General features: G+C 36.4%; 1 protein-coding gene across 6 annotated transcripts in view; it reads left to right on the forward strand.

Annotated features, from left to right (window-relative positions):
• The window catches only part of ARID4B (AT-rich interaction domain 4B), an 88,182-nt gene that overhangs the window by 21,767 nt on the left and 39,940 nt on the right, over positions 1–26,475 (forward strand). For 4 of the 6 annotated variants that reach the window (XM_086877771.1, XM_086877775.1, XM_086877772.1 and 1 more), the window contains exons 3-8: positions 8,545–8,655; positions 13,373–13,438; positions 14,020–14,110; positions 18,286–18,365; positions 20,717–20,808; positions 23,208–23,346. In XM_086877771.1, the coding sequence (XP_086733897.1) occupies positions 8,545–8,655; positions 13,373–13,438; positions 14,020–14,110; positions 18,286–18,365; positions 20,717–20,808; positions 23,208–23,346 (579 nt within the window). The remainder of the gene's footprint in view (positions 1–8,544; positions 8,656–13,372; positions 13,439–14,019; positions 14,111–18,285; positions 18,366–20,716; positions 20,809–23,207; positions 23,347–26,475) is intronic. The other 2 variants (XM_086877773.1, XM_086877777.1) reach the window with 1 other exon arrangement.

Below are 26,475 nucleotides of genomic sequence, written 5' to 3' on the forward strand. Positions count from 1 at the left end.
TGCACAGAACACAGGAAATGTGAAAGAATACTTTAAAATATTTCTGATTAAAAGCCTTCATTGAAAAGCTCCTTATTTCAAATTAATTGTTACTTTTTTTTATCTGTATGTATGTAGAAACAGAGTTCAGGCTTGAAATGTACAAAATTTTCTTGCCAAAATTAATGAAGTTGTACTGTTCTACAGTACTAAGCTATAATGTTAAATAGTTTGAATATTTAGCTAAACCTTACCGGAAAAAAAAATGCAATCTGGTAGCTATGGCAATAATTGACTTCCAGAAAGATTTTCTATTTAAGGGGATAAACAGCAGGAGTAGGCATTCAAAATATCTTTTTTTAATGTAGTCTTTCAGCAATACAGAACAAGAGACCTACAGAAGGAATTGTAAAGCATTTGCTTTATTTTTAGAGAGTTTGATCAGCAGTTCTGGAGTGTTTTTATTAAATAAAGTGATTTTATATAGTGTGATGCTATTCTGATAGATATACACATTTCCCTTCTTAGGTCTGAAAGTGCTATAGAGAAACATCAAATACTTACTTGCCTTTGAGTAAGGTGTGCATTACACCCATTCTACAGACTTGAAAGTTGGTACAAGCCTGCTGGGACACATCATGGTGCAGCAAGTCTGTGACCAAATTAGGAACAAAATTAGAAGTCAGTGGGTTTTATTCAGTATGGTAGGGGAAAAAATACCTAAATGCTGTAATTTTTTAAAGCATAGTTACCTTTCTGAATTTGCTATTTTGAATAGGAAATGAGGTTATTACAGTCTAGATGTTTGGAAGTTACACTACTCAGTAAATTTCTGGACAGAGAATTGAATCGGTCTTTGGCAATGATTACAATAGACTAACTTTTAAAATCTTTAAATTATTACTTCTCATTTTCTTAGTAGAGTTTAAATATTTTTATTGTTTTATTCATCAACTTAAAGTTCCAAAAAGAAAATGAATTAGTTCCATAAAAAATCAACTTCATATGGGTAAGTAAAAACGATGAACATCCATTCTGCATTTGATACAGATATAATAAATAAGAGAAGTGCTACTTGTGATTACTGAATTGAATTTCTTGTTTTGGATCTTTTGGTCCTTCAGGATCTTAGAAACCTGTAAATCCTTTCCACAGCTCACTTTCATTTGGAGAGGAAAATCAGCTTTTGAACCCTTTCAAGTCTTTAAGAACTTTAAATAAGCTTGGCACTGGACTGATCTAACTGAATAATTTGAAATAAAAAATATATCCGCTTTGCACCTGTAGGGACGGCTAAAGCTGTCAGAAGTTGGTTTAATGCTTCTAGACATCAGTGCACTAAGCTCTGGCAACTTCCAGCTTCGTTGAGGGGATAAACAATGACATTTTGCCACAGTTATGTGCTGTATAATGTTTGCTTACAAGATTGGTGAGGTGTTACTTGAAACTTCCTGTAGATTTTAAATTGAAACTGGAAAGAGGTTTCATTACAAGAACTCCCCTCCCCCCTGTATAACTTGTAAATGTTTGGTTTGGTCAGGATGTTTCCTACCATAGTTTTGATTTATGGAGAAATGTTGACAAAATTGAACTGTTTTCCTTCATGAATTTCAAAATTAATAATTCTGCCTTTTTATGAAATGTACAACAGCAACAAAACCAAAAAGCAAGCAAAAATCTGATTTTTCATCCAGAAGAAAATTTGCTCAAAGCACACTCTTACTCTTGGGCTTTCATGTAATAGCCTTTTCATGTGGAAAACATCACTGCCTTTTATTCTGTTTTGTAGTTTGCAAGTTTCAGAAAAATTCCTCCTGCTTCCTGTTGTGGTGTTCTCATTTCTGTAAGGTAGATGATGCGCCAGTGGATTTACTCCTTTAAAAGGAATTTTTTATTTTCTGGGTTTCAGCCTTTTTTTCAGGTACTTCATTTGCCTTTGAGGAATTGCGTGCCTTGGTTGATACAGTTTATAGAATGGTTTTAGAAGGTTCCTAGCTTTGTTGCTCTGAAAATACACGAGGAATGTATTTGAAATCAACTATAAAGATATTATCTGCAAAATTGAGTATATTAGAAGTGTTATAATAATAGCTTTTCCTGAAGATGTCTGCTATTACTATAAAGCTGAACATCTTCTGAACTCTACAGCAGGTTGAGCTGTAAGCAAAATCTTGCACTCCTAATTACACTGTGATTTTGCTTATTAAAAGATTGATTCTGCAGTGTGTAGGTGGATCTCTGCTGTTGGGTGGAACTTACTGCAGTTTGAGACTATTTAAGGTAATAATCTATAAGTTAAATGCATTATTATTTGGGGAGGAAATTTTATTATGTTTTGTGGTTTTTTTCCACCTGTCATGAAGTTTTTTCAGAACTTGTCTAGATGCTGAATTTACTCTTGTTTAAAAAAAAAAATACTGTTTTTTAAAAATTTACTCTTTTTAAGCCTTTATTGTCCCAAAAGTTTCTGAAAGCCTATTGAATGACTTTGAGATGGTTGCTAATTCTGCAGGATGGAAAGGGAATTTAAGGTTCCAGCTATGTGAAATTTTTGCTCTTCATTAGAAGACTTTAAAGTATGGTTGGTTTTGGATTGAAGTAGTGGAGTATTATTTGTGGGTTTTCCTACTAAATTATGGGACTGGGATGACTGTAGATCAATAATCAAGCATGTGTGTAATGATTCCACTTGTAAACGGTGTTTCCATCTTAAATGATGGACTATAGGCAAACCATGAGAAAGCCCTTCCCTTGGAAAAATAACTTCAAAATACCATAGGCAGTAGGAAAAATGTTTTGCCACTGCTCCTCATGCTTACTATGGATGAGAAAAGAAATCTGATTTTGAGCCTTACAATGTTTCTTTTTGAAACTCAGTAATAATTTGGATGCCAGGTGGAGTCGGGGGAGAAGGTCTTGAATTTTTAAAAAGATTTCCCTGAACCTTGGTTATTAAAATTAAACAAGTCTTTACTTTTCAAAACCAATCCTTTCTTTTCACTAATTGTGGAATAGCTGAGGTAGTTTTTGCTTGTTAAAAATGTATCACTAGTTTCTTGACTCAAGAGTCTTGTAGAGTAGATAAATGCTGAATTTTCAATGTTTAATGCAAACTGAAATCTTGGCTCTTCAGACTTTTCATATACATGGAAGACTGAGGGAAGGAATTTTTTTTCTGTGTATTACTCCAAAAGCAGTCCTGCAGGCCTTCCTAGTAACCATGTCTGCTATGTTTCTAGATTGAATACTTAATCTTGTTTTCATGTGGTTTACTTGGAACATCCTGTGCACGGTACAGAAGAATACAGATTAGTAGACAGAAATAATACATTCACACACGCCGTATTAGATGTGCTTATGGGCAAAGCACAATGTAAAGCAATTTTATCAGTTGCTGTATGGCAAGACAGACTTTACAAAGGAGTTTGAATATAGTAATGCAGCACAGTTGAAAAATGGGATGTGAGGATGATTTCATCCCACGTAGATGGAAAAAAGAATGTGTGTAAAAAAAAAAAAAGAAATGCTGGAAAACCAACTTCTTTACAGCTTTAAAATGTGTGTAAAAGTGTGATTTTAGATTGCAGTGTTAAAATGTGTATTCCACAGTGCCCTGGAGAGGTGTCTGTGTGTTTTCTCCCTCATACACGGAAGACCAGAACTATTAGTACCGATGTAAATATCCAAATTCAGAAGACGTGCAGGTTGTTTTATGATGTGGGCATCTAGCCATTTATCAATCCTTCTAGGTATAATCAGCATGAAGGCTGGAGCAGAACCCTTTCCAGCAGCCTGCTTTTCCTGCCAAAGAAAATTCCGCCAACTGAATTGGTGGAAATTGCTGACTGGTCACCTAGAGACTGCTTCTTATTTACGTGGTAAACCAGCTTTTCAGCAGCGGCAGCCTGTGCTGCAGCTCCTCTGCGCACGCAGCAGTTGTCAATTGAGATAGCAGAGAAAACTATTCATCCTACTCTCATTAATAAAACAAAATAAAGTGCTAGTAGTTGCACGGCGGTTGTCCATTAGTTTGGCTTTCCTAATGGAAAGTGCGAAACTGCAGGAAGTGCTTTTCTTTTTATCCCTTCTTGCTCACCCAAGAGAGCGCCGGAACTTATTTTTTATAGTAATTTGGCCAATGATTTGGGATATTCAAGGCCAGGCGCATTCCAGCGGCGTTCCGGAGGAGCTGCGCTGCAGGGCCGCGGGCAGCGCTCGCACGTTTTCCCGGCCGGATCCCGGGAGTTGGCACTGCCGCTGCTCCGTGCCCGACTCCAGCAGCGGCAGGCTCCCGGGAAGCCCTGCGTGCAGATTAACCCGGCAATCGCCTTAAGGGGACAAATTTAGTTTACGGCAATCCGCGCTTAATCTGCTGGAGCCGTGGGCGCTTTCGCGGAGAGGGCGAGGGCGGGCGGCTGCGCTCGGGGCTGGCTCGGGCAGCCAGAAACTTCTGGCAGCTTCCCGGCTCCGGCCCCTCCCCTTAAAGCGGCAGCTCCCGGGAGCATCGCCGGTGCTCGGCTGCTCGCCCGAATGAGCGGAACGAGTCACCCGGGCGCCGTCTTCCTCCGGCGGCCTTGCCGAAGCTCCTCGGGGCGCTGCTCGAGCCGCCCTGGTAGCGCTCAGCACCCCCTGCAGCGGATGCTGGGGAAGGGCTCATCCCCATCTCGTCCCAAAACAGCCCCTCCGTCGCCCCAGGCCCTCGCCTGGTATCCAGGTGCGGACGGATGACCGTCTCCCGGTGTCACCCCGCAGAGCCGGCTCCCCTTCGGGAGTCTGGCCTCGGTCATTCGTGCAGACCAAATCCTGATTCCTCTTGGAACCGCCTGCTGGCTGAGTGGTCTCCATGAAGATCTTTAATGCCAGTCTTTTGGCAGTAGTAAAACGACCAAACTAACGAGCCGAGATTCTTCCATCAGCTTCACTTTTCTCCTTCCAGTGTGAACTCTGAGATTTTTGAAAGACTACATGTAGAGACGTAGGAACACTGACAGGATATCCTGGGGTGTGTATTGAAGCTGCTCTGAATGAAAGAAGTTCATGATCTCATTATACATGAATGATGGCGTGTGCTGGGCATACTTCTCAGTTCTGCTGTTGACAGAAGTTTACTGATTGATTGTGATATGCTCCTGAAACAATTATTCTTATCTTTAAATTATAAAGTGCAGGTGGTTATGTTCACATATAAAATTTAAATGCCAGTTCACATTACCTTTTAAAATAAAGGCTGAGACAGCAATGTATGAGACTAGTACAGTTTTGTTTGAATAGGCCTTCAAGAATTTTAGGAAGCCCAGAACTTCCTGTATTATAGGGTAGTCCCTATAGTCCCCCTTCCCTTTAAATTCCACTGCAGTGGTTCTTGTTAAGATATTTTCAGAATGCTTGCAGTACCTTTTCCAAGATCACTGGACTATCAAATTCTAGTTGCAGTTTAGCATACTGTCTTTTTTTTTTTTTTTTCTTTTCTGGAAACTTGCTCTAAAAATCCTAAAAAAAAGAGTAAAAACAAATCCTGATAAAACATGTCAAAATTAAATAGGCAGAGATACATTGTCTGAACATAAGGACATCTAATAAATGACGTAAGCACAAAGCAGGGAAGGGATAACAGAAAAGTAAAAATAGCTGTATACTAATTTTTAATCTCTCTAATGTTGGTGGAATTGAATAAAACCTTCTTGAAAACAGGTGACTCAGAGTTGGTGAGAATGACAAAGTCATGGTAACAATTATCTGAAATTACTACCAGACTCTGATCATTACTTTTATTTTTCTAGTTTGCATTCACTATGTTGCATCACATTCTGCTAATTATTTTAACTTGCCACTTTCAGCTGTTTCCCTGTCACAATGAAAGAAGTAACTTGGAAATTTCAGTTAAGTGATTTGGGAGGGCGGAGAGCCCATGTAATTTGTCTTTCAATGAAGTAATGAAATCGCTGGAAAAAATGCAGTACATATCCACTGAAGAATTTAGGTACTGTTTTAAAGTGTATAATGATTTATAGTGGCAGTTAAATAAATTAATTTCATCATATTTTTCCTCAAAAGCCACTGTCTAGTGTTTCAAAATACTGTTTCTAGTAAACATACCTACACTGGTAATCAAATAGTCCATATGTTTACTAGTCTTTGAAGTTCTTTACAGTAGTAAATACTAACTAATTCCAGTGAAAGGAATCAGAGTAATTTCAAAGGATTTATGCTGGAGATTTAAATTAACTTGTGTGTTAGTGACTGAAGTTCTTACAATTTTTTTTTTTTTTTTAAAGAATATTCTTTCTGGAAGAGATTGTTAAGAATAAGTTAGAGTAGTGATAAAGTAATCACAATACTGGTAATTATGATCTATATAAGAATTTAAAGTTCTGCTTAAAGGTTGGTTGTTTTGGTTTTTTATGCCATAAATTTTTCAAAGAGTAGAGCTTCAGATTATCTTGGTGCTCAAAATTTTTTGTTTTAGTTAGTGTCAATAGCAGTGAAGAAAAAGTGTTCCATATTTTTCTGTAAGTTCACCTTGATATAGTGGATTGGTCTTTGTGGTAATTCTTTTGTCTGTGTAGGGAAGTATAGCCTGACACTGACACAAACAGCTTTTTAAGTTTTGTTTATAGGAGAATTGTAGCTGTGTGCATCTGTGTGGACCCATCTGGAATCTTTCTCTCTTGTTAAAGTAATCTCAGCACTCCACAATTCCTTTTAATTTTGGAAGATGAACTGGCATGAAATGCTATCATCCCTGTAGTGGTGAATGAGTTTCTTCACTAAGAGTGCAGTGGAGCAGGAGGGATGCTCCCATTTTGGAGCTTTACTGTCTTTCCAAGAGAATACATTGCATCTTTGCTCAGAGTCATATTGTGTGAAACAGCCATTTCTTGGTTCACTTCAGTGAGAGTGCTGACCAAAACCAAATCTATCACCGAGTCCCTCTTTCAGCACCCGTCCAAGTGCAGCAAGAGAAAAGCATTGCAGCCTGCCTCAGAGGCAAGTACTGCTGGGCAAGCAAGGAGGGAATGAATTTCAGAATCCCAACACGCTTAACAGATTCCTTGTTAATCTCAGTGGAGTTTTATTGCTAGTAAGCCTGGATTAGGAAAGGATAGGTGTTCATGGATATACTACCACCAGCGTAGTATATCCTACTACTCTGCATGCAGTCACGTACCACACATGCAGGGAGAGAGAGTGAGGGGTTCATTAGTGCATTCATGCTTCTGATGATCTCAGAAAGTGCAGATTGATAGTGATTTCATAGTACGCAGAAATATATTCTATTGCCTGCCAGTGAGAGGAGAGAGGCTGGAATAGAGTCACTGTAAAAAAACATCATTAATAAGGATTAAACCCTGTAACATCTAATCAATTTCAAGTTTTGTAAAACTTAAATTTCTGAAAAATGATGCATTGAAGCATTCAAGTACACACTTTCATGCCTTCTGATGTATCAGAACTGGAAGCAGCTAGTAGGAATTATCTGATGCTGAGTGCAAGCACCTCAGTCTCAAACAGTATCAGTCTCTGATGCCTGTGAAGATTTATCTCTATATTTTTCCCCCAGAGAACCTGGATGTGCCAGAGATGCCCCTTGTAAGGTGTGTTTGAATCTGTAGGGTACAGAAACACAATGTGACTTCGATAAGAGTTTAAATCTCTTTGCTCTGCTCTTGTCTGGGTCTCCATGGAGGCTTGCAGCTCTTGAAAACAAACCTCTCCTCTTGTGTGTCACCCTCTGCCTTCCCTCTTCTGACCCAGAGTCTGTGAAGTGATACTTCATAGGTGGTTCAGTTATCTGGAATCTCCTCATCCAGATGGTTTTAGGAGAGGTTGTGTGAGAGAAGATGGACTTCTTTGCAGGAACTGTGCCTTCGTGATCTCACTCAGGATACTGATTTGACCTATGTTCTCTTATTTTCCACCTCTTACGTTTCTTATTTCCCTGTTTGGGTGTCACCTGTTCCTGTGTTTCGTGTCACAAAACCTTGTCTTTCGTTTGGACCCTTCATTGTCTGTTTAGTCTCTGTCAGTCTCCTACTATACCTTGCCCATTGGCTGCTCTCCTGATGAGGAGAACACCTTTATCATTTACTTTATTACAAAGTGAAAAAGCAAAGTCCCTTCAGAGTTGTTCTATTTACTAATGAAAAATGAACCTTAATAATTTGAGGGAAATAAACACCAGTGTCTTCATGTGATGTATCAGCTCTTAAGGTAATTTAAGGAGAACACTTGGTTGGCCTTCACCACTGCAGCAGAATTGATCACTTGCTGTGTCTTCAGATGGTACAGAGGCTGGAAGCTTATGTGGTGCTTTTTGTAGGTAGCTGTGGTATCAGTTTATTGTATTTATGATCTTATATCATGAGATTATATCTGTATATTATGAGATTGTAATTTTATTCATTGTATTACCTTAGTGTTGTGTTCTATGTTTCTACTGTTGTCCATTTAAGTTTTATTTGTAATACTTTTGTATTACTTTGTCCACAGAAATTGGTGAGACTATGGTAACTGTATTGCCAGTGGTCAGTAAATAAAAAGCAACTGTTTTCCTTTCTGTTCCAGGCAATTGATGAGCCTCCCTATCTCACAGTAGGCACTGATGTGAGTGCGAAGTATAGAGGAGCCTTCTGTGAAGCCAAGATCAAGACAGCAAAAAGGCTTGTCAAAGTCAAGGTATGTGGTTTTCCTGCAAAGACTTTTTTTGAGGGGAAGAGTAAAAAAGTGATTGATTTCAAAATGGCACCATGTGAAACTTCTTCTTAGTCTCAGGAGACTGCTGAGAGGTTGTCCTGTCCTTGGAGGCTGGCATTATGATCTTTGAAATAACAGTAAGCTTATTATTGCTGGAATGGGAGGGATTCCCCCACTCCCACACAAATAAACATGTTCTGTTCCTGTCACTTACTTTGTCATCTATGTGTTTTTGACCTTCAATGCCATAGGCTGACATTAAAGTAAATTATTAAAATGTGAGTAGTGTAGGCTTATGTATGGGAGAATATTACCGGAAAATAGCTAACACTGCTCAAAGTAGGCTTTAATAGGGTTTCTTTTACTTGAGGAGTACAGGTCACTGCCATTTAGCTGTGGCAACTAGGTAATGCTTTGGGAATAAGCTGAAACCCTTCTGCCTTCCAAAAACACACTTGGCATGTGGAGTCTTACAGGATAGCAAGCAGGGGATCTCACTTAAGCTTTATGATAACTAGTTAATGATTGAATCAATATAAGCCACATGCAAGACAAATAAAAATTCTGCAGAGGGATTGCAAGATATTCATTTTAATATTCCTTGAAAATTTAAAGTATCATTTCTAGAAATAAAGAGAACAATGCACTGTAAAATAGCTGTATATTTCTGTTGGGATAATGTTGCCCTAAAAACTTCTGATTTGGGAGGAGATAATATTTTTCTGCTTTGCCTCTTGACCTCACACAGAAACATTACAGAGCAAAGGCAAAAACCACCTAGAAAATACAAATTAGATTGTTGCTCTGCAAGAGTTATAGTGGCAGAATATTTTTCTTATATCTACTGTAAATTTAAGTGAAAAATATGTGAAATGTGAGTGGCAGTAACCTATTATTGAAGACTGTTGCACACTATAAACTAATGTGGATTATTTAATTCTGCCCTCATGCTGTAGCTGATTTTTGCCTACAGTGTGTCTAAGGGAGAGAGCTAACATTCTCCATAAACTCTGGTGGGAAGGTCTGTTGTTACTTATTTGACAGTAATGTTAAGTACAACAAGAAGTTTTTAGTCCTAAATCTGCCAGAAGAGCAAATCAGTGGTCTTTCCATTTCATTAGTCAAAACTTTTAATAGCATCAGCTGATCTATGCTTTACAGTACCATTTGGTTTAAGTGGTTAAGTATTGCTATTTAAGCAGTTAAGCATCAGTATTTAAGTACTGGAATTTTGCTGTGCCTAGATCAGTGAAATCTTAACTCATTTCAGTTCTTTTGGGGACTTTCAGTCCACTTCCTTAGATGTGGGACTATTTATTACTCAGTGCTAAGTATTTTCTTATGGGCTTATCACTTGGAATTTGGTCACGGCAAGGATTGCAGAAAGATCTTGACATGAAATGAAATTTTTCTGTCAATTGTTTGTGGAGATTTTGTACAAAGCCTTCTGGATATAGAGGGGTGTGTGTGGGCGTGTGTGTTCATTGTTACTATATCACTAAGAGCAGTTCTCCCCCAGTATTGTTGCTCTAGAGTAATGTGATTTATGGTTGAGATTTTTGTATGTAGGTGCTGTAACAAAATCTGTTTACATGGCTTTTTCACCACCAAGAATGTGTATTCCTTAAACTCAAAAGTGTCCCTCTGATTTTCTCTGAAAATCTGTTTAGCTGTTTCTGGCACATGCTTACTTTCCCCAGTGTTAGCTCTAACAAAGATTCTCATAATCAGCTGTGCTTTGTCTGGAATTTTGGTATATTATCTGCTGCATTATTTTTTTCACTTGCTGAATGGGATTCTTTTGGCCCCAGTATGTATTTTATGCCTTAGTCTTCTAGAACTAGAGGAGAAGAAATGTCAGTTAACTTCATACTGTCAATTTCAATGTAAAGAGTCATTTAAGTTTTATAACTAGATTCTTTGCTGAGAAAGTAGGATGGCAACAAAATTATTTTGATGCAGAATATTGTAATCTTCAGACAAGTAAAATATGTTTAATTGTGTCTCCTTTTATGTGCTTTCTCCTTTTGTTGAATTCTGCTTCCTGGAATATTTTGAGGAGATACCTTCACAGTAACTTTCCCATCACAGCATAATTTAATAACCTCATTCAATTTAATGCAAGTGCTATGTACTAATAAATTCAGTACCAATGGGTACTGTATTTCACAGTTTAGCAGTCTTTGGCAAATTCTGTACATGATACGGAATTCTACAGTTACATATAACAGCATTGCACACTTGCTCATGGAAAGCAGTAGAACTTCAGACTTGCCTGGACTTCTCAAAAGTGCTAAAGGCAGTACAAATTTTACTCAAGGGCAAGATTTTGGGTGTTACAAGAGTGTTAGTCTACTTTATCAGATCTGTTATCACTTTTTTTAGAGACTTAAGCCAGTTTGTTTTGGCAGCGTCTCCTAAAACAATTAGCAGCATCATCCACCACCAGTTGCATTTGAGCACTCTGCATAGCAGTTTCAGAAGAAACTGTTTTCTGTGTAGGTCTTTGTTAAACAGAAATAAGTAAAGCTTCTGCTGTAATAGGACTTATTAGGACTGTCATTTCAGGATGGTGAAAAGAAATTCCAGCTGAGTCTAACCAAGTTGACAATGTGCTGAATGCCTTAATCTTTTGCCTGAGACAGAAAGGTTCTACACTGCTAAATACTATAGGAATTAAAACCCACAACTAGCAAATACTGACATCACTTTTCTCAGTTTCAAGAAAGGCCAGCAGTGTCAGACTGAGTTTGCAGTTTGGATATTTCTGTTAATAACCGGTATTTTTTGAGCACTTATGAATATATCAAAAAGCAAAATCTGTTGGTATCAAAACTCTCCCCACAATCAAAGCCCCAAGACTTCTTTAAAAAGACAAACCATTCTGGAATACACAATAGCAATTTGCTTTGTTTACCTTCATCAGAGTACATTGTGGCTGACTGATGGTTTTGGATAGAGTTCCTTTGTGCTGCAAAATACATTTAAGATACCTACAGAAAGTAAATAGAAACAGATGTCTCTAAATCAGAATTGATGTACTAGATATTTCATATGAGCCACTAGTGACTCTTGGTTTCAGATTATTTTGCATCTTAACTGAATTTTGGCTTTCTAGATAAATTCCCCCTCAGAGAGAATTAACCTGTATATGTCAGGATGAAGTTCAGAAGAGTAGTCCTTGCTCAGTTAATTCCTAGCCTGAATCCCTTGTCTGTCTTTTAGTTACAAGATAAGATTTTGTCTGTGTGGTGGACAGAAAGTATTTGCCATCAGCAGGTGAAATATACAGGTCTAAAAAGAACATAATATGTGCTGCTGTAGTTCTGACAGAAGATAGGCAAGATGACTATTTCATTGAAGTAGCACCTGGAAGGCAGTGTAGCATTTTAGTGTGTTTGTTTTCTAATCAGACAGTGAAGATAGATTGTCCTCAGTCCTGGTTGTAGGTACTGTTCTTGGCAAAACTCCTTAAAGTCTCATCACTGAGAAGGCTGTGTAGGAGAGCTGGTGATAAGAGAACACTGTGGTTTTGAAGAAAATTTTGCTGTTACTGTGTACTACAGTGAAGGTCTCAATAGCAGTGAGAACATGATCATGGGTGAAACAAGTCCAGAGTTTTGAGGTAGGATTGCTGTAGTTGAGAGCTAGTGTTACACAGCTGGATCTCATGTTACATTCTTACTTATTTCAAATACTCAGTAAAACATCGTATACTTCAACATCAATATACCAAGAGAGTATGTTTTGGTGACCATCAGAACATCATTTGTGTGTTAATAAATGTACATAGGTACATAAAATGTAATTCCAGAATTTTCTCAGTTTCCTATAATTTTAAAACTGGAGTGGAAATAAAACTTCAGATGTAATTGATAGGACGATCCTGTGACTTTCAATGTAATCAAGTAAATTGTGAATGAAATGAATGGTGAATGTCTGTAGCACCTGGTACAGTTAATTTAATCATACATTTGAGTTTCCAGACCAATTTTTTCTTCTGAGGACAGAGTGTGTGGAATTAAAGACAGCAGCCCTTGTGTCTTTATGGGAATGACAAGGGAAAACACCTTAAGTGTTTAAAGGATTTGCTTACTCTTGTTTTGAAGGACTGAAAAGTTTGCTGTTTTTACATTTTCTTCCAGTTAACTCTGCGTGTAGCCTAGACTGACATTAACTGAGAGCCTGTTTGAGTTGTTCATTTTGTTTAGTCGACAGCAGTGTCCTGTATTTGTTTGAGTCGTTCAACCATGAGGGGAAAAATGCACTTTTATCAGCAAAAGATAAAGGTGCTAAAACTGTTTGATTTCAAAGCATTGAAATATAAGTGTTTCTTTAAAGTTGTACTCTTGAAGTCTTGAAACTTTCTTTCTTGCTGTGATACTAGACAACTTCAAATAATTTAAGAGAACTGCAGAGATAATTTTGAGCCATTAGACAATTTTGTTACATTCTTGTCTGTCATTTCCTTTAGAGATAATGATTCTATTGTGAAAGATAAAAAAATATTTTAGGAGTTTTGATAACTAAAAAATTAGCCCCTCATATTTCTAAAATATATGAATAAAAAGGCTTTCAGAAGTGGAATGATTATGGTGATTAACTGTAAAATGAGAGTAAGAGAAGGGCTATTGACGTTTGCATGTGCTTATGCTGCTCAATTGTATCAAGTGATTGTCAGTTGAATTATATTTTTTAGGTAACCTTTAGGCACGATTCTTCAACAGTGGAAGTGCAAGATGACCACATAAAGGGTCCCTTAAAGGTAATAAATTTGGTTTATATCTTGCTAATGCTTTGAAAAACATTTTTCTTTCCAGTATTTGACATAAATGTGCATATATGGTATGTAGAAAGTTCAACTTATTACACAGGCTAGATAGGAGCATAAAGCATAAAAGGTAATGCTACAAAGTTAGGTATACTCTTCATGTTAGCTTTTTTCTTTGTAGTTAAAGGGGATGCAGCACGGGCTGGTGCAAGCCTCTGTTCTTTTTTGCCTTAAAGCTAAGAAGTATGGCTGGCACTGATTTTTAGTCACTGTTCCTTTAGAGAACTCGGCAGGAGGATTTGATGGGAAAGCTCTTATACAAGAGAATGACATCACTCAAATTGGTTCTTGTTCCCCACCTGCTGGCAGGAAATAATCAGCTCAGTTAGTTGGCTTATTTTAAAGGAATGAAAAAAGAAGTTTGAGGGATACAAGTACATTCAAGTGAAACTGGAAAAACATTTTATATTTGACATGGAATAGGTAAGAGATTATCTCTGTTAGCTAACATAAAAGTGTTGATTTCATTGCCTGCTTCAGAAAGTCTCCAGTGCTAAGTGAGTTCTCTATTTTAGGTAGGAACTGTTGTGGAGGTGAAGAATCCAGATGGAACATACCAGGAAGCAGTTATCAACAAATTAACAGATGCAAGTTGGTATACTGTAGGTAAGAGAAAGATTTATGTATTTGAATAAAATTTATTACTTAAAAATAAGCCTGTGACCTGGACATGTCCTAAACATGGTGAGAGAGATTTTTTTTGAGATGCTTAGGTATTCAGAGTTTTTATGAAAAACTTTTAAAGATGAACATCATAATTTGGGTGTTTATAAGAAACTGTACCCCTTACGATCTGAAATTGGGACACTAAATAAAGACGTAGTGAATTGCTCTATAACTGGTGACTGCCCCTTAGATAATTCAATACCCTGTTGTTAAATATTTTGAAGGAAAGTATGCTGTCACATGTCCTTAAAAAAAGAAGCAAAGAAGTGCTTTTAAAACACAAGCTGAAGCACCTGCTTTTCCCCACTCTCAGACTTAGCCGTTACAACAGCTGCTGTTAAAATACATATAGCTTGTTATAATGTGATATTTCAGATGTTCAATAATATACCACACAATCTCTAGCAAATAGAGGGTGGAGCTTTTCATTCTTTTACTTACAGGAAATGTATTGATTCCTGAGAAACTACATAGCCCTCTCCTGGGTAAATATGGGAAGATGAAGACTAGATCTTGAAAGAACTTTTGCGAGGCTTAGTTCTTTTGAGATATGGGTTGTTGTTAATGAAGTGATGTTGAACAACTAGGGAAAGACTTAATTTTCCCTAGTCATAGTCATTTCAGAAGGGAATAGAGCTCTAAATGTGGCTAAGAGTTTATAGATAAGTGTTGAAGAAAATATGTCTGTTTTCCCATTGGAGATGTAGAATCTGTTAGTAAAGGTGAGACTGGGTTAGGATGGGGTAAAACATAAGGTACAAAGACAAGAATTAACATTATAGATAATGTTTTGGTAATTAATACAGAAGTGGATCAGATATGAGGGCTTTTAAGAAGCAAATAGTATAGCCAGTGTTAGAGCTGTGTTGTATGCCTACGTTTATGTTTCTGAGAAAGTGTGAGGTTAGCAGTTCAGAAGCAAGAATAAGATAGGAATCCTTGCAGATTAAATTTTGAAGGTAGATGTCAGAGAGTTGCAGTCAAAGGAGATGTCTGTCAAAAATCCTGAAGTTGGGAAGAAGGAAGAAGTATGGGTTTCAGTCTCAACTCTTGTGTTTTGTAGATAAAACCAGACAAAAGCATGTAGACCTTGCAGAATTGGTAAAAGCAGCACAGCTGCTGGCAGTGCAGTGCACTTTGATAGAGAATTGACTCTAGCTGTGGATGATAATTCTTATCTTTGTCTGGAGGGTGGGTGGAATGGGATGAAAATTACCTTTACAGACAGTGATGACTTAGCAGATCTGAGCGCAGGTCCTACTTTAAGATATAGTTGCCACTTACCAGATTCTAGAATTTGCACACATCTTAACAAGCAGTTACCTAATATTGTCCTAGCACTTGCTGAGAAGCATCTAATTATTTGCACTGATGTTAATGATCTTGTGAATACAATTACTATGATTTGGTCAAAAACTTTGTGAAAGCATAGATCCATCTGAAATAATACCTTTCCAAAAGTTACCTAAGACCAGATATGCCATTGCAGCAGTATCTGGAGAAGAATAATCCTTTGAGGGCTGCTTGAGACCTCTTTTAATACTGAAGTATGGGCAAAGTTGCTTTGAGCATCCCTGTGTATCTTGTCTTCCTAAGGTGTTGTCTGAATAGAAATTGTACATCAATTTGCTTGCATGATTTTTTTTTTATTGGTACTGTTTTCCTACAAAAGAACAACAACAACTAAATAATTTTTTTATAAAAATCTAGCTAGTATAGTCTTTTAAAATTAGTATAGCACTGTGTATATGTATATATGTATGTATATACAGGCATAAATAATAAATATTTCAATATAATAAATAAATATACATATATATGTATGTATATATAGGCATAAAACTTGTAAATATATTAGGCATACATATATAAATACACTTACATAAGCATCCTTAGTTTTGCCTGCCCTGTAAAAAATCCTCAAAGAGCTCCAGGTATTTAAGTCCTGATAACTAGATACTGTTCTGTCATTCATATAAATATCTCGTAAAGTCTGTGTTTACTATCGGGGGGGGGGGGGAAATTGCAGAATTATTTGATTTACTAAAAATGCAGAGCTGTGCATGTTCAGAAGTAATCTTATTTCCTGCACTTTTTCTTTGTTGTTACAATGCTTTTTCACAGAATTCAAGGTGGTTTTGGTTGCATTAAATTGTCTCTTTTCTTCCCTGCCCTCCCCATCTTTTCTCTTGGAGTTTCAGAATATGTGATTTTAAATACATTGCACTCCTGATGCCTGCTCAGTAGATTGTTTTCATGATATTCCAATAGATCAGAATGTCATGCTCATTAAGCCATATGAGCCATGCTGGCCACATAAGTCTTTGAGGGAGGTCAAGCTTTTCTTCTGAAAGTATTCATGTTATGGAACAAGATTAAGATTCCCTCTGGCAGGCAAGAGGCCACAAGCAGATTACCACATAGGACACATTATGTGGCTACCTGCCTAGCTCTGAATAGGTTTACCTCTGCTGTAGTCAGCTTATCTCTTGAAGTGGATAGATTTTTTTTTTTTTTTTGTCTCTCATTATGTAAGGAGACTGTTTTGTTAATTAACACAAACTGGATTAGGAACCTGCTGACTTCTACTTCACTTAAACAAAGGGGGCCTTAATTATGTGTTGACCATTTGAGATGCAGTTCCAAATCTACATGGTTTGTGTGCAGTTCTTGCCAGTGATACTTTTCAACAAGTGTTGAAGTGACATTTGTGCATCTCTAACTGATACTTTATCACAATGGAACAGTGTTCAACAATTACTATAGTCTATAATACAAGCTGGGGCATTGTAGTTAGAAGGGGAAGTTTCTTCATCAGTAGAAGGGGAAGTTTCTTAATCAGCAGTACTCAGATTTATATGGGGGAGAAAAATTCTTAGAACTAGATAAAAGCTTCTTTAATATCAAGTAAATATTAGTCAAGAAATTTGTGTACCTTGTTGCTTTTTGTGTATTTTTATTTGAGTTAGTAAATGTTGAAGAGTAGAGCACCCTACATGTGAAAGCAAGAAATGGCTAAAATCTCTAATTTTGTTGGTCAACAGCCATTCTCCTAACACTGTTACTTTGATCTGTTGATGGACAGAAGAGGATTTTTAAATGAAGGTGAAAGAGACATGTTAAGAAGTTGCTGAAACTTTTTTTTTTTTTAATGTAATATTTTAATATTGTTTTGGGGTAGTTTCTGTGCCCACAAAAGTCATCAAGGTCATTGATGTGTGGGAGCAAGAATATAATTATTACCACTACTCAAGAGGGAAGAAGAGGTAAATTCTTGTCTCACTGAACAGTGCAAGCAAAGCCTAAGAGTTAACATTTGTCACTGGGTTTTCATCTGTTAAGTGCCTGCAGAAGACTTGACAAAAGCTTACTTTTTATATGACCAGTTTATCACGTTGTGAAGACCCCACATTAAATGTGTGCAGTGCATTTCAGGATTATAAAAGATAATGTATGTAGCTGAATGAACTGTATTAGGAACTTGTTTCCAGTTGACTTAGTGATAGCAGAGGTAGCAAAATGTTTAGAAACTGGGAGCTCCACAGTTCTGTCAGGAGAGCTGGTTTTGATGATTGTCAGCACTTTGACTATTGCCATCTTCCTTAGGCTGGTATCACTGTTACTCTATAGCATAGTTGCATGAGGTCAATAGAGAAAGACATTGAAATTCCCTACAGTGTTAAATTGCAGCTTTTTTCTATAAATATCCATTTATGTTTCTCCATGGTAAGCAGAGCTTCCACTGGAATATCACAGGACTTGTGTAATTAAATTCTTTAAAAATTGTAAATGTTAGAAAAATAGATTTTGAATGTTAGAAAAAATAGTTTTTGAATTCTAGTATGTTGAATTTAATTTCATAACACCATGAATTGTTTGCTCAACTACTGATTACTCAAGGTGTGCAAGTATAAAGTAGCTATGGTGAGAGAGCAGCTTATGTATTTGTTTTTGGTTGATCTGTGAAATGCTTTACTGGATTTGCAGCATTATCTGGGCATAGGTTTGACTACAGGAATATATATTCAGTTCTTTCTGACATGTAAATGAATTGCTTATTAATATCCTGAGTTAAAAAGAAATGTTTTCTTTCCTCACTTCTTACCTGGTGACAGTATTTGATGATGGTGATGAGAAGACTCTGAGACGCTCTTCCCTGTGTTTAAAAGGAGAAAGACATTTTGCTGAGAGTGAGGTAATTGAAGAGTTTTTATATTACAACTTTTTATTCAGAAAAATTTATAAGTGATACTTCTATCACCTCAATTTTTATCATGCTACTAAAAATGGGGGTAATACAAAGTGCAGTCCACAGGATCTTATTCTTTTTTACAACCAAGAAAGTTAGTGTTACAGTTAGATTTCACCAAACTGTGTAAGTTAAGAAACAAAATCATCATTTTATGTTTTTCATTTTTATATTATTGATAATTTGTAGACTGTAGATCACACGAAAAACCTGCAATTGCACAACTACTTTGCATTGAATAAAAAATTATAAATTTAAATTATAAAATTTAGATTTAAATTATAAAAGTATAAAAAAGTATTAGTCGTGAAATCAAAGTATACTTAAAACATGAAAAGTAATGTAGTTTATAACATAAAAAAACTCATGTACATGTTTCCACATAATAAAATTCTGCTGCATTTTTGATGGTCAAACCCAATTTGTAATAATTGGTGAAACAAATGCTTTTCTTTTTAATGGCCAATAATAAGTTGCTGTTACTCCTTTACTTGACAACACCTACCAGGATTTTGCAGCTGGCTCATGTCTTTGAGGTGACTTGCACATTAAAGTATGCCAAAGTTTGCAGCACATTCCAATTGGAATTTCAGAATGAGGGTTATTCCTTCTTATTATATAAGACAATCTGGATGGATGGGCAGATTTACGTAAAGATGTTTGTGTATTGGACAGCTACTGAAGATGGGGATTTTTTGCTCTACATAAGTGTGCTGTTATTGCAGTCAGCTGAGTTGTGTGCTGCCTTCTTGTGAAGATTCACATATCTTCTAGAATCCTAAATCAGGACTAAACATATGTAAAGGTGGGAGCCTAATTAGATGCCTAAATCCAGCTTCACATAGAAATGCTATTATTTTAAAGATTGTGCAATTCCTTCAATTAGTTCTTTGTTATTAATGATCAGCAGAACTGAAAATTAAATTTCTTTTCTTCCATAAGCACTATTTTAATACGGTTTCAGGAGTATTACCTTAGAGTACGCAGATTGAAAATTTTGGCCTACGTATATTGCTTTGTGACCTGTTTGGCTGAATGAGAGTAATTTGGATTATTCTGTAAGATTGAAAGAAACCTTACATTACCAGATGACTGGTACTTCTTATTTTATCATCTTTTTTATCATCTAAGCTTCTGATGTTTTGCCAGAAGTCACTGATTTGCAGTTCACTGTCACCAGCTCTGAATGAAACATGTTGTACATTTCTAATAATTACCTTGTGATTGCACAGCTACTCAGCAGGGAAAATTGCATCTCAAATTTATTTTGTAATTAGGCCAGTGCCCCACAGTTGGCTTGTTCTGATATTGCTTCCCACGTGTGTGGTGTAGAATCTTTTAGGATGTCCACCACACTTAGAAGTAGTCATACATTTATTTTTAGATTCTAAAAAGCCAATTTTATTGTCCCTAAGTCAGCTCTCTCTCAGACAGAATACTTTTGAGGTGCTTGTTGGTGTTACACATTGAAAAATTCATACATGACAAAGAAGTTGAAGTCAGGGGACTATATTTTATTTTGAAGGCTTTCTGCCTTCTTTCAAAGACTAATAATAAGTGGCTGTACAAAAAATTCTCGTGTACCAGGAGTCTTTGAATCTGGAATCGTTATCATTTAAACAGGTAATGGCAGGCTTAAGGAGAGATAATACTGCATGTCAATTAGTTCCTTCTGAAGAATTCTTCCTGAAGAGGGAAAGTTTTTTTCTCTCCCTCTCTTTTTGTTTTGATGCTGATAAAGCATCAATTAGCATCCTCCCAATTATCAATATAGCAGCCTCTTTTAAATTGTTTTAGAATCTCTCTCACATATCAAAGTATGAATTACTAACATAAAATACAATTAAGTTGTCATGTTTGCTGCTGTCGAGTGATCTTGCTGTTTCATTTCAAAGGGGATCTTTGTTCATTATTAAGTAGATGATTCAGTATTTAGTCCAATGATAGGATAGACAGAAAATTAATCTGGTAGAGATGGAATATGCCAGGTGAGCAGAATACCTGATACTTATTTCTCTGTGTTTTGATGGTCCAAAGGCAAGACTTCTGAGAAGAATTATCTGTGTGTGTTCGACAAAAGTTAATTATTCGGCGGTGCAGAGAAAGTGTTGGAAAGAACTGCAAAACAAAACATTCCTATTTTAAAATCTAAGCATGACATGTATGATGTACTTCTGTATTTCTTTGTAATGAGAAAATCTCTATTGACAAAAATTGCTTGAGTGAAGGTGGTTTGGAGTATAACTTATGCCAAGTTTTTCTTATGTATATGCATATGTATTTTTTCATTTCAACAGACATTAGATCAGCTTCCACTCACCAATCCTGAACACTTTGGGACTCCTGTTATAGGAAAGAAAACAAACAGGGGAAGGAGATCCAATCATATGTAAGTTAAATATTTTGATATCTGTGATGTGTGTAATCAATTCTGAAGCTTTCAGTGTGTGTCAGGTTTTATTGTTTGTATGTTCATGCTTCTCTTATTAAAATAAACAGGAGGCTGGATGAAAAATCTTGTTTAGCACTCAGTTTGAAAGTCAGGTTCATATCTATTGTTGCATGCAAGCATTTCAAGTCTCCATGTAATCAATATTTAAAGTAGTACCAGGTATAGGCAAGAGCTTTTTCTTGGTTTAAAAGAAAAAAAAAAAAAAAAAGGTGTCATCCCAAATGGAAATGTGATGTTAAATTGACAAACATCTCTGTAGTGTTGTGAATGTGTTGAACTCAAGCTAAAATAATTACAAAGCAGTCTTTGTCCAGGTGACACAAAGTCTTTGGGGAAGGTCCCAGAATCCTCCTATAGACCTTTGGTTTCTCAATTCAGGGTCTCTGAAGGGCTTTTAGAAATAGATGAACAGTATTACTGAATTACAGAATGGGTCAGGTTGGAGGGGAACACTGGGGGGTATCTGGTTCAACCTCCCTGCTCAGTCAGGGTCATCCTAGAGCACCTGGGACAGAATTGTGTTCAGATGGTTCTTGAACATCTCCAGTGAGGGAGTCTCCACAACCTCTCAGGACAGTCTTTTCCAGTGCTTAGTCACCTGCACAGTGAAGAAATTCTTCCTTGTATCCAGATGGAACTTCCTGTGCAACAGTTTCTTCCCACTGCTTCTAGTCTAGTTTGCAACAAAACTTACTCATACAAAAATAAACTTCAGGATTTCTTGGGTGCCAAAGCTCTTGGTAGCTGTGGTCTTGATAAACAAGTGCTACATAGTCCATTGCCTATTCTTCATTGTTTGTGGGTGGGTTGTGAGGTTTATGGTGGGGGGGGGGGTGTTTATGTGGCGTATTTTTGTTTAACATTTTTTGGGTGAAGTGGTTTTCATGCTTGGCTTACCTTTTTGCACATTTTAGTAGTTTGAAATAGATGTTGCCCTGTACATGTAGAGGAGCTATAAATTTACTCAGAAAATTGTTGTGTTACTAATTTGTGAGGTAGTGAAGGAAAAAAACTGGCATTACCACAGAGAATGATTGTAGCATCCTTGGTGTCTCTGACTGGGTTGTAGAGGATATTATTATGTCAGAAGCAACACTCTTACCTTTATCTTATCATTAATACTGAGTTAACTGAGTTTAAAGACACTTAGACCAGTATCTGCAATTTGAATTAGGAAGTGTCTCTCCCAAATAGTTCTGCCTTTAGTCTTTGACTTTTTTCTCTTCGTACAAGAGATTCTTGAGCCCCAGAAAGCAGCCTGAAAGACTTTCATATATTTTAAAAGAAGCCATTACTTGAAAAAAAATGTTGAAGGAAAAAAATAAACCAAAACAATTATCATCACTAGAAATAGCATAAATTTAATGTGGAGAAAAGGAAATTCTCCTTAAACTGTACATTAGTTGCCTTTTGCTATACAAATTTTAACTGTGAGTTTTTTGTTAATACTGTATTTTGTATTCAAAAGCAGTTACGTGACAAATGGAAGATAGCTTTTAATGTAATGATGGTTGTGCTCATTGAAGATGCTGTATATTTTCTGAGGATTAACCTTTGAAGTGACTATAAAAAAGTTATTGAGAGAGCATCAAGAGAGGGTTGTTTTGGGTTGCAAGTAATTTTAGTTGGACCAGTTTGTGCATTTAGACTCCTCATATGGTTAAAACCAGGTGCAACTTTGTACTTGAACAGTCAAAACAATGAGCCAGAACCCTTTTAAATTAAATGCATTTGCACCTTGGCCCATCTACTTACATTCCAGCACTTCATTCAATGTGAAATTGAAATAGTCATAGAAGTGCTTCACTGCACATCTTTAAAGAACTGTTTAAGGATAAATAGACTTTCTCCTTGCTATTCATCTTTGTATCTGATGTTTCTTCTTCAGAGATTTGTCCTCTCTCAAAATAGCTTTCCATTCTGTGTGGTTGTTAAAGTAAAACCAGAGAGATTAAGAGGGAAAACCAAAACAGTTAAGCTTAACATTAGTGCAAAACTACAGCTGCAACAGTATTTTTGAACAGTGTTTATGTAGGGCAGAATGGTTTCACTTTGAATACCCTGACAATGTGGTTCTTTTCCTCCATATGGGTGCATGGTGGTGTTTCATTTGGGTTTTACATGTATTACTGGTGAATATGCATTTCTGAGTTTGTAATGTTTGAATTGTTTCTATAATATAATTATAAATACTTTATTCATTTTATCGCGAAACACTTAACAAGCAGTTCAAGTCACTGTTAATTGTGCCTCTTTGATAATTAGCTCTGGATCTCCTGTAATTATAATAAGCAAGTTTTGAATAGTTAAGTTTTAAGTCTCTTTCTGTTGTTTAGTCCTGAAGAAGAATCTTCATCCTCTTCCAGCGATGAAGATGAAGATGAAAGAAAACAAAGTGATGAGTTACTAGGAAAAGTTGTGTGTGTGGACTGCTTCAGTGTGGATAAGAAGAAAGCTCTGTGGTTTCCAGCCTTGGTAAGAGTTCCATCTTTATTATAATTTTATACAACTACTGTCCTTTTCTAAGCACTGAAGAAAGGGTTGTTTTTTTTTTTTGTTTTGGTGTTTTGTATTAGAAATTAGTATGTATTTTTCAAATTGGACTGTAGAATAACAGTCAAGTGAAATATATCTAGATATGTTTGTTTAAAAAAAGGGATTGCTGACATGGCCTGAGTTTTTCCAAACAGCCAGAGCTTGTTGACCTAATTCTAGCTCAACAGTGTGTTCAATACTATTGGACTAGAATTTCAGGGTTTTATTCCTAGGCTGTTCCATGTCAGTTTTCCAAATTACTGAGTTTTATCAAGGAAGGAAATATGAAGTACTGAAGGGAGGATAAGTTTAGTGATTACATAGGCATAATTCTTCAGCATTCAATAGAAACACATTGGATAATAAAATCAAATGTTTTTTTTCTTGGTCACTATGGTAGGTAGTGAAAAATTGGCAATAAATTTAGTTTAAAACTACATTGTAGCCTTTTGGTACTAGTATTTTTTCTCTTCCTTTATTCTGGCTTAAAGGAGCTTTTTAAGAAATTAACTTCTAAAAAAATATCACAGCTAGTGATTGCATGTACACTCACTGATTGATATATTTGGAAATTAATATCTTTCTGTATGTGGTGCCTTCTAGTACCATGCTTTTAAATTTTTACTTTATTTTTAATTGTAATATTTGATTAATTCCTGGCAATGAAAGCTTAAGACATTTATATAATTTAGGGAAACTTGTGCTCTGCTTTTGAAATGGTGCCATGCAGTAACATTTAACTCCTCTTAGTATGTGCAATAGCTCTCAATTGCAGCTTTCTGCCTGTCACCTGCTGTGTCTTGTAATGCAGTCCAGCAGCTTTCCAGTAGGAATTCTTTTGGGGAAGTTTGTGGAAGAGAATGAGTCACTGAAGTGTTTTTTGCAAGGGGGAGGACAGAATGAACAGCAAGGAGATACCATGTTTACAGCAGATAGCTTTAAGAGAAGTTTTCAGTGATAAACAAGAATAATTGAGATGTTTGCTGAAAGCTCTCATCAAGATGATGCAGTATCATCTGCCTCACAGTTCACTCAGAGAAGTGGTCAGTGAAACTGGCTTGAGCAGTTCTGTGTCCCACTGCTGGGTTTGCTTTTCTGGTCATGCCCATGACAGATACCAGTTTCCATGGCAGGCTCTCTTAGAGGGCATTGCTTGTGACTCGTGTAGTGCTGCTCAGGACAGCTGTGTGTCCTACCTTAAAGAGGAGCTGAATTGTTGCTTCCGCTCCAAAGACGTACTAAAAATACACAATTATTTATTTGGCTTTCCTTTAAAGATTGGAATAGCTTCTTCTTCATGGAAAACTTCCTGCAACAAATGAAAAGCAGTAGGGGGATAAAGTTTGAGGGTGAAGCTTGTTAACCCTGAAATAGCTTATCCTAGATTAACTCTTAATTTAGTAATCAGGTTTATAGCTCTGCAAACAACCATCATGCTGCATTTAACCAGAACAGCTGAGCCAAAGGACAGATTTATACCTCAAATAGCTGCGTTTTTTGGTTTGGCTTGGTTTTTTATTGTTGTAATCCCCTCCCCAGTAGCTATTTCTCTTGTGTTTTTTACTGTGTAAGCAGGTTACCTCTACTGTATCAACAAAGTAATTTATCTTATTACTGATAAATTTTGCATTAACTTTGTGTTATGGTAATTACATGAATAATGTAATGAAAATTCAGGTTTAATGTGCTGAAGAATGTGTATCTCAGCATTATTTCTTATTAATGATACTATATACAGATACTTTGTATATAAGCACAGAGGACATTTTGCAAACAAGTTCAGGGATTAGTCTAAACCTTTACATGGAACAATTAAGATTAGTAGTGGAAACCAAGTACTTTGCATATCAGGCCTATAACCAGATAGATTATCACTTGAAATGTAAAACTGTAGAAGTCTCAATTTGGTAAAAATTATTCTGAGGACTCAGTGATTGACTGCATTATTTTAATCCTGCACACATGTTTGTGTTGGTGGGGGTTTTGTTTGTTTGTTTGCTTGTTTTTGTTAGTTCTGTGGGGAAGGTGTGAGTACAGTGACTAACTGGAATAGTAAAAGGGTCTGAGAGTTGCTCCTTATGTCAAGGAGTGTGATTTAGTCTTACAGCATTGCTTAGTTTTATGTGTACTTAAAGGCTTTCAAAAGGTGCAGTGAGGAAATCATCCTGCAGCATTTTCAGAAAATTGAGTTTACATAGGATCATCTCTTTCATCCTCCTATGACTCCAGTGGAGTTTGTTTTGCAAGGAAATTGAGAAAACTTGATTCAGGCAACATTGAGGTGATTTTGCTTGATGTAAAGGCACTAGATGAGGTTATAGTAAGCTGTTTTCCAACCTTTGAATAGATTTCTGACTGCTAAAATCTTGATGCTTCTAGAAAACCAGTAGCTAAAGCCTGAAGAGCCTTTCTCCATCTTTAAAGAGCTAGGAGTTTGCACTTGTCAGTTTAAAATAGAGGATGAAAATTGTCATTTTTACCCTGACACTGTAAATTATATCTCAAGCTTAATTTCAGTTAGAATGTTGTAGTTTTCTAATGTAATTTTTTTGCAAACCATAGAATGCATTGAATTTTGAAACTTCTGTTACATTTTATTTGTCTTGCGGAGCATATTCTGCCTATGCTTTGTGATATGTAAATCTATTTCCAAATCGCTTGGAGCTTTTGACTTTAGCTCCCAAAATGCTGCATAGGCAGTGACATATGTAACCAGGAGAAAAACCCAACTTCTGCCATTGTCTATCTTTGTATTTGGTGGAAAACTTAGGACCGAAAGGGAAAAGTTTGTCTAACAGAAAAGAGGTATTTACCTGGGCTAACTTAGGGCTACAGTCATTTGCTGCTCCTTGAGGTTTTGTAGCAGCCAGAATCTTCCTAACTTTCAAGGAACTATGCACATTATGAGACATCAGATGAGCAATGGAGAGGGGTTGTTTTTCTATCTCTGGCTACTTATATTTATTTTTTTTAATTTAAATTCTTGAAGCTTTTTGATTAGTGACTTGTACACTGGTTTAACAAAACTTAAATAGCTTTTAAAATTGCAACGAATAATTAATATGTTGT

Source organism: Cyanistes caeruleus, chromosome 2 (genome assembly GCF_971803275.1).
Source record: "Cyanistes caeruleus chromosome 2, bCyaCae1.hap1.1, whole genome shotgun sequence".
NCBI classification, from domain to species: domain Eukaryota; kingdom Metazoa; phylum Chordata; class Aves; order Passeriformes; family Paridae; genus Cyanistes; species Cyanistes caeruleus.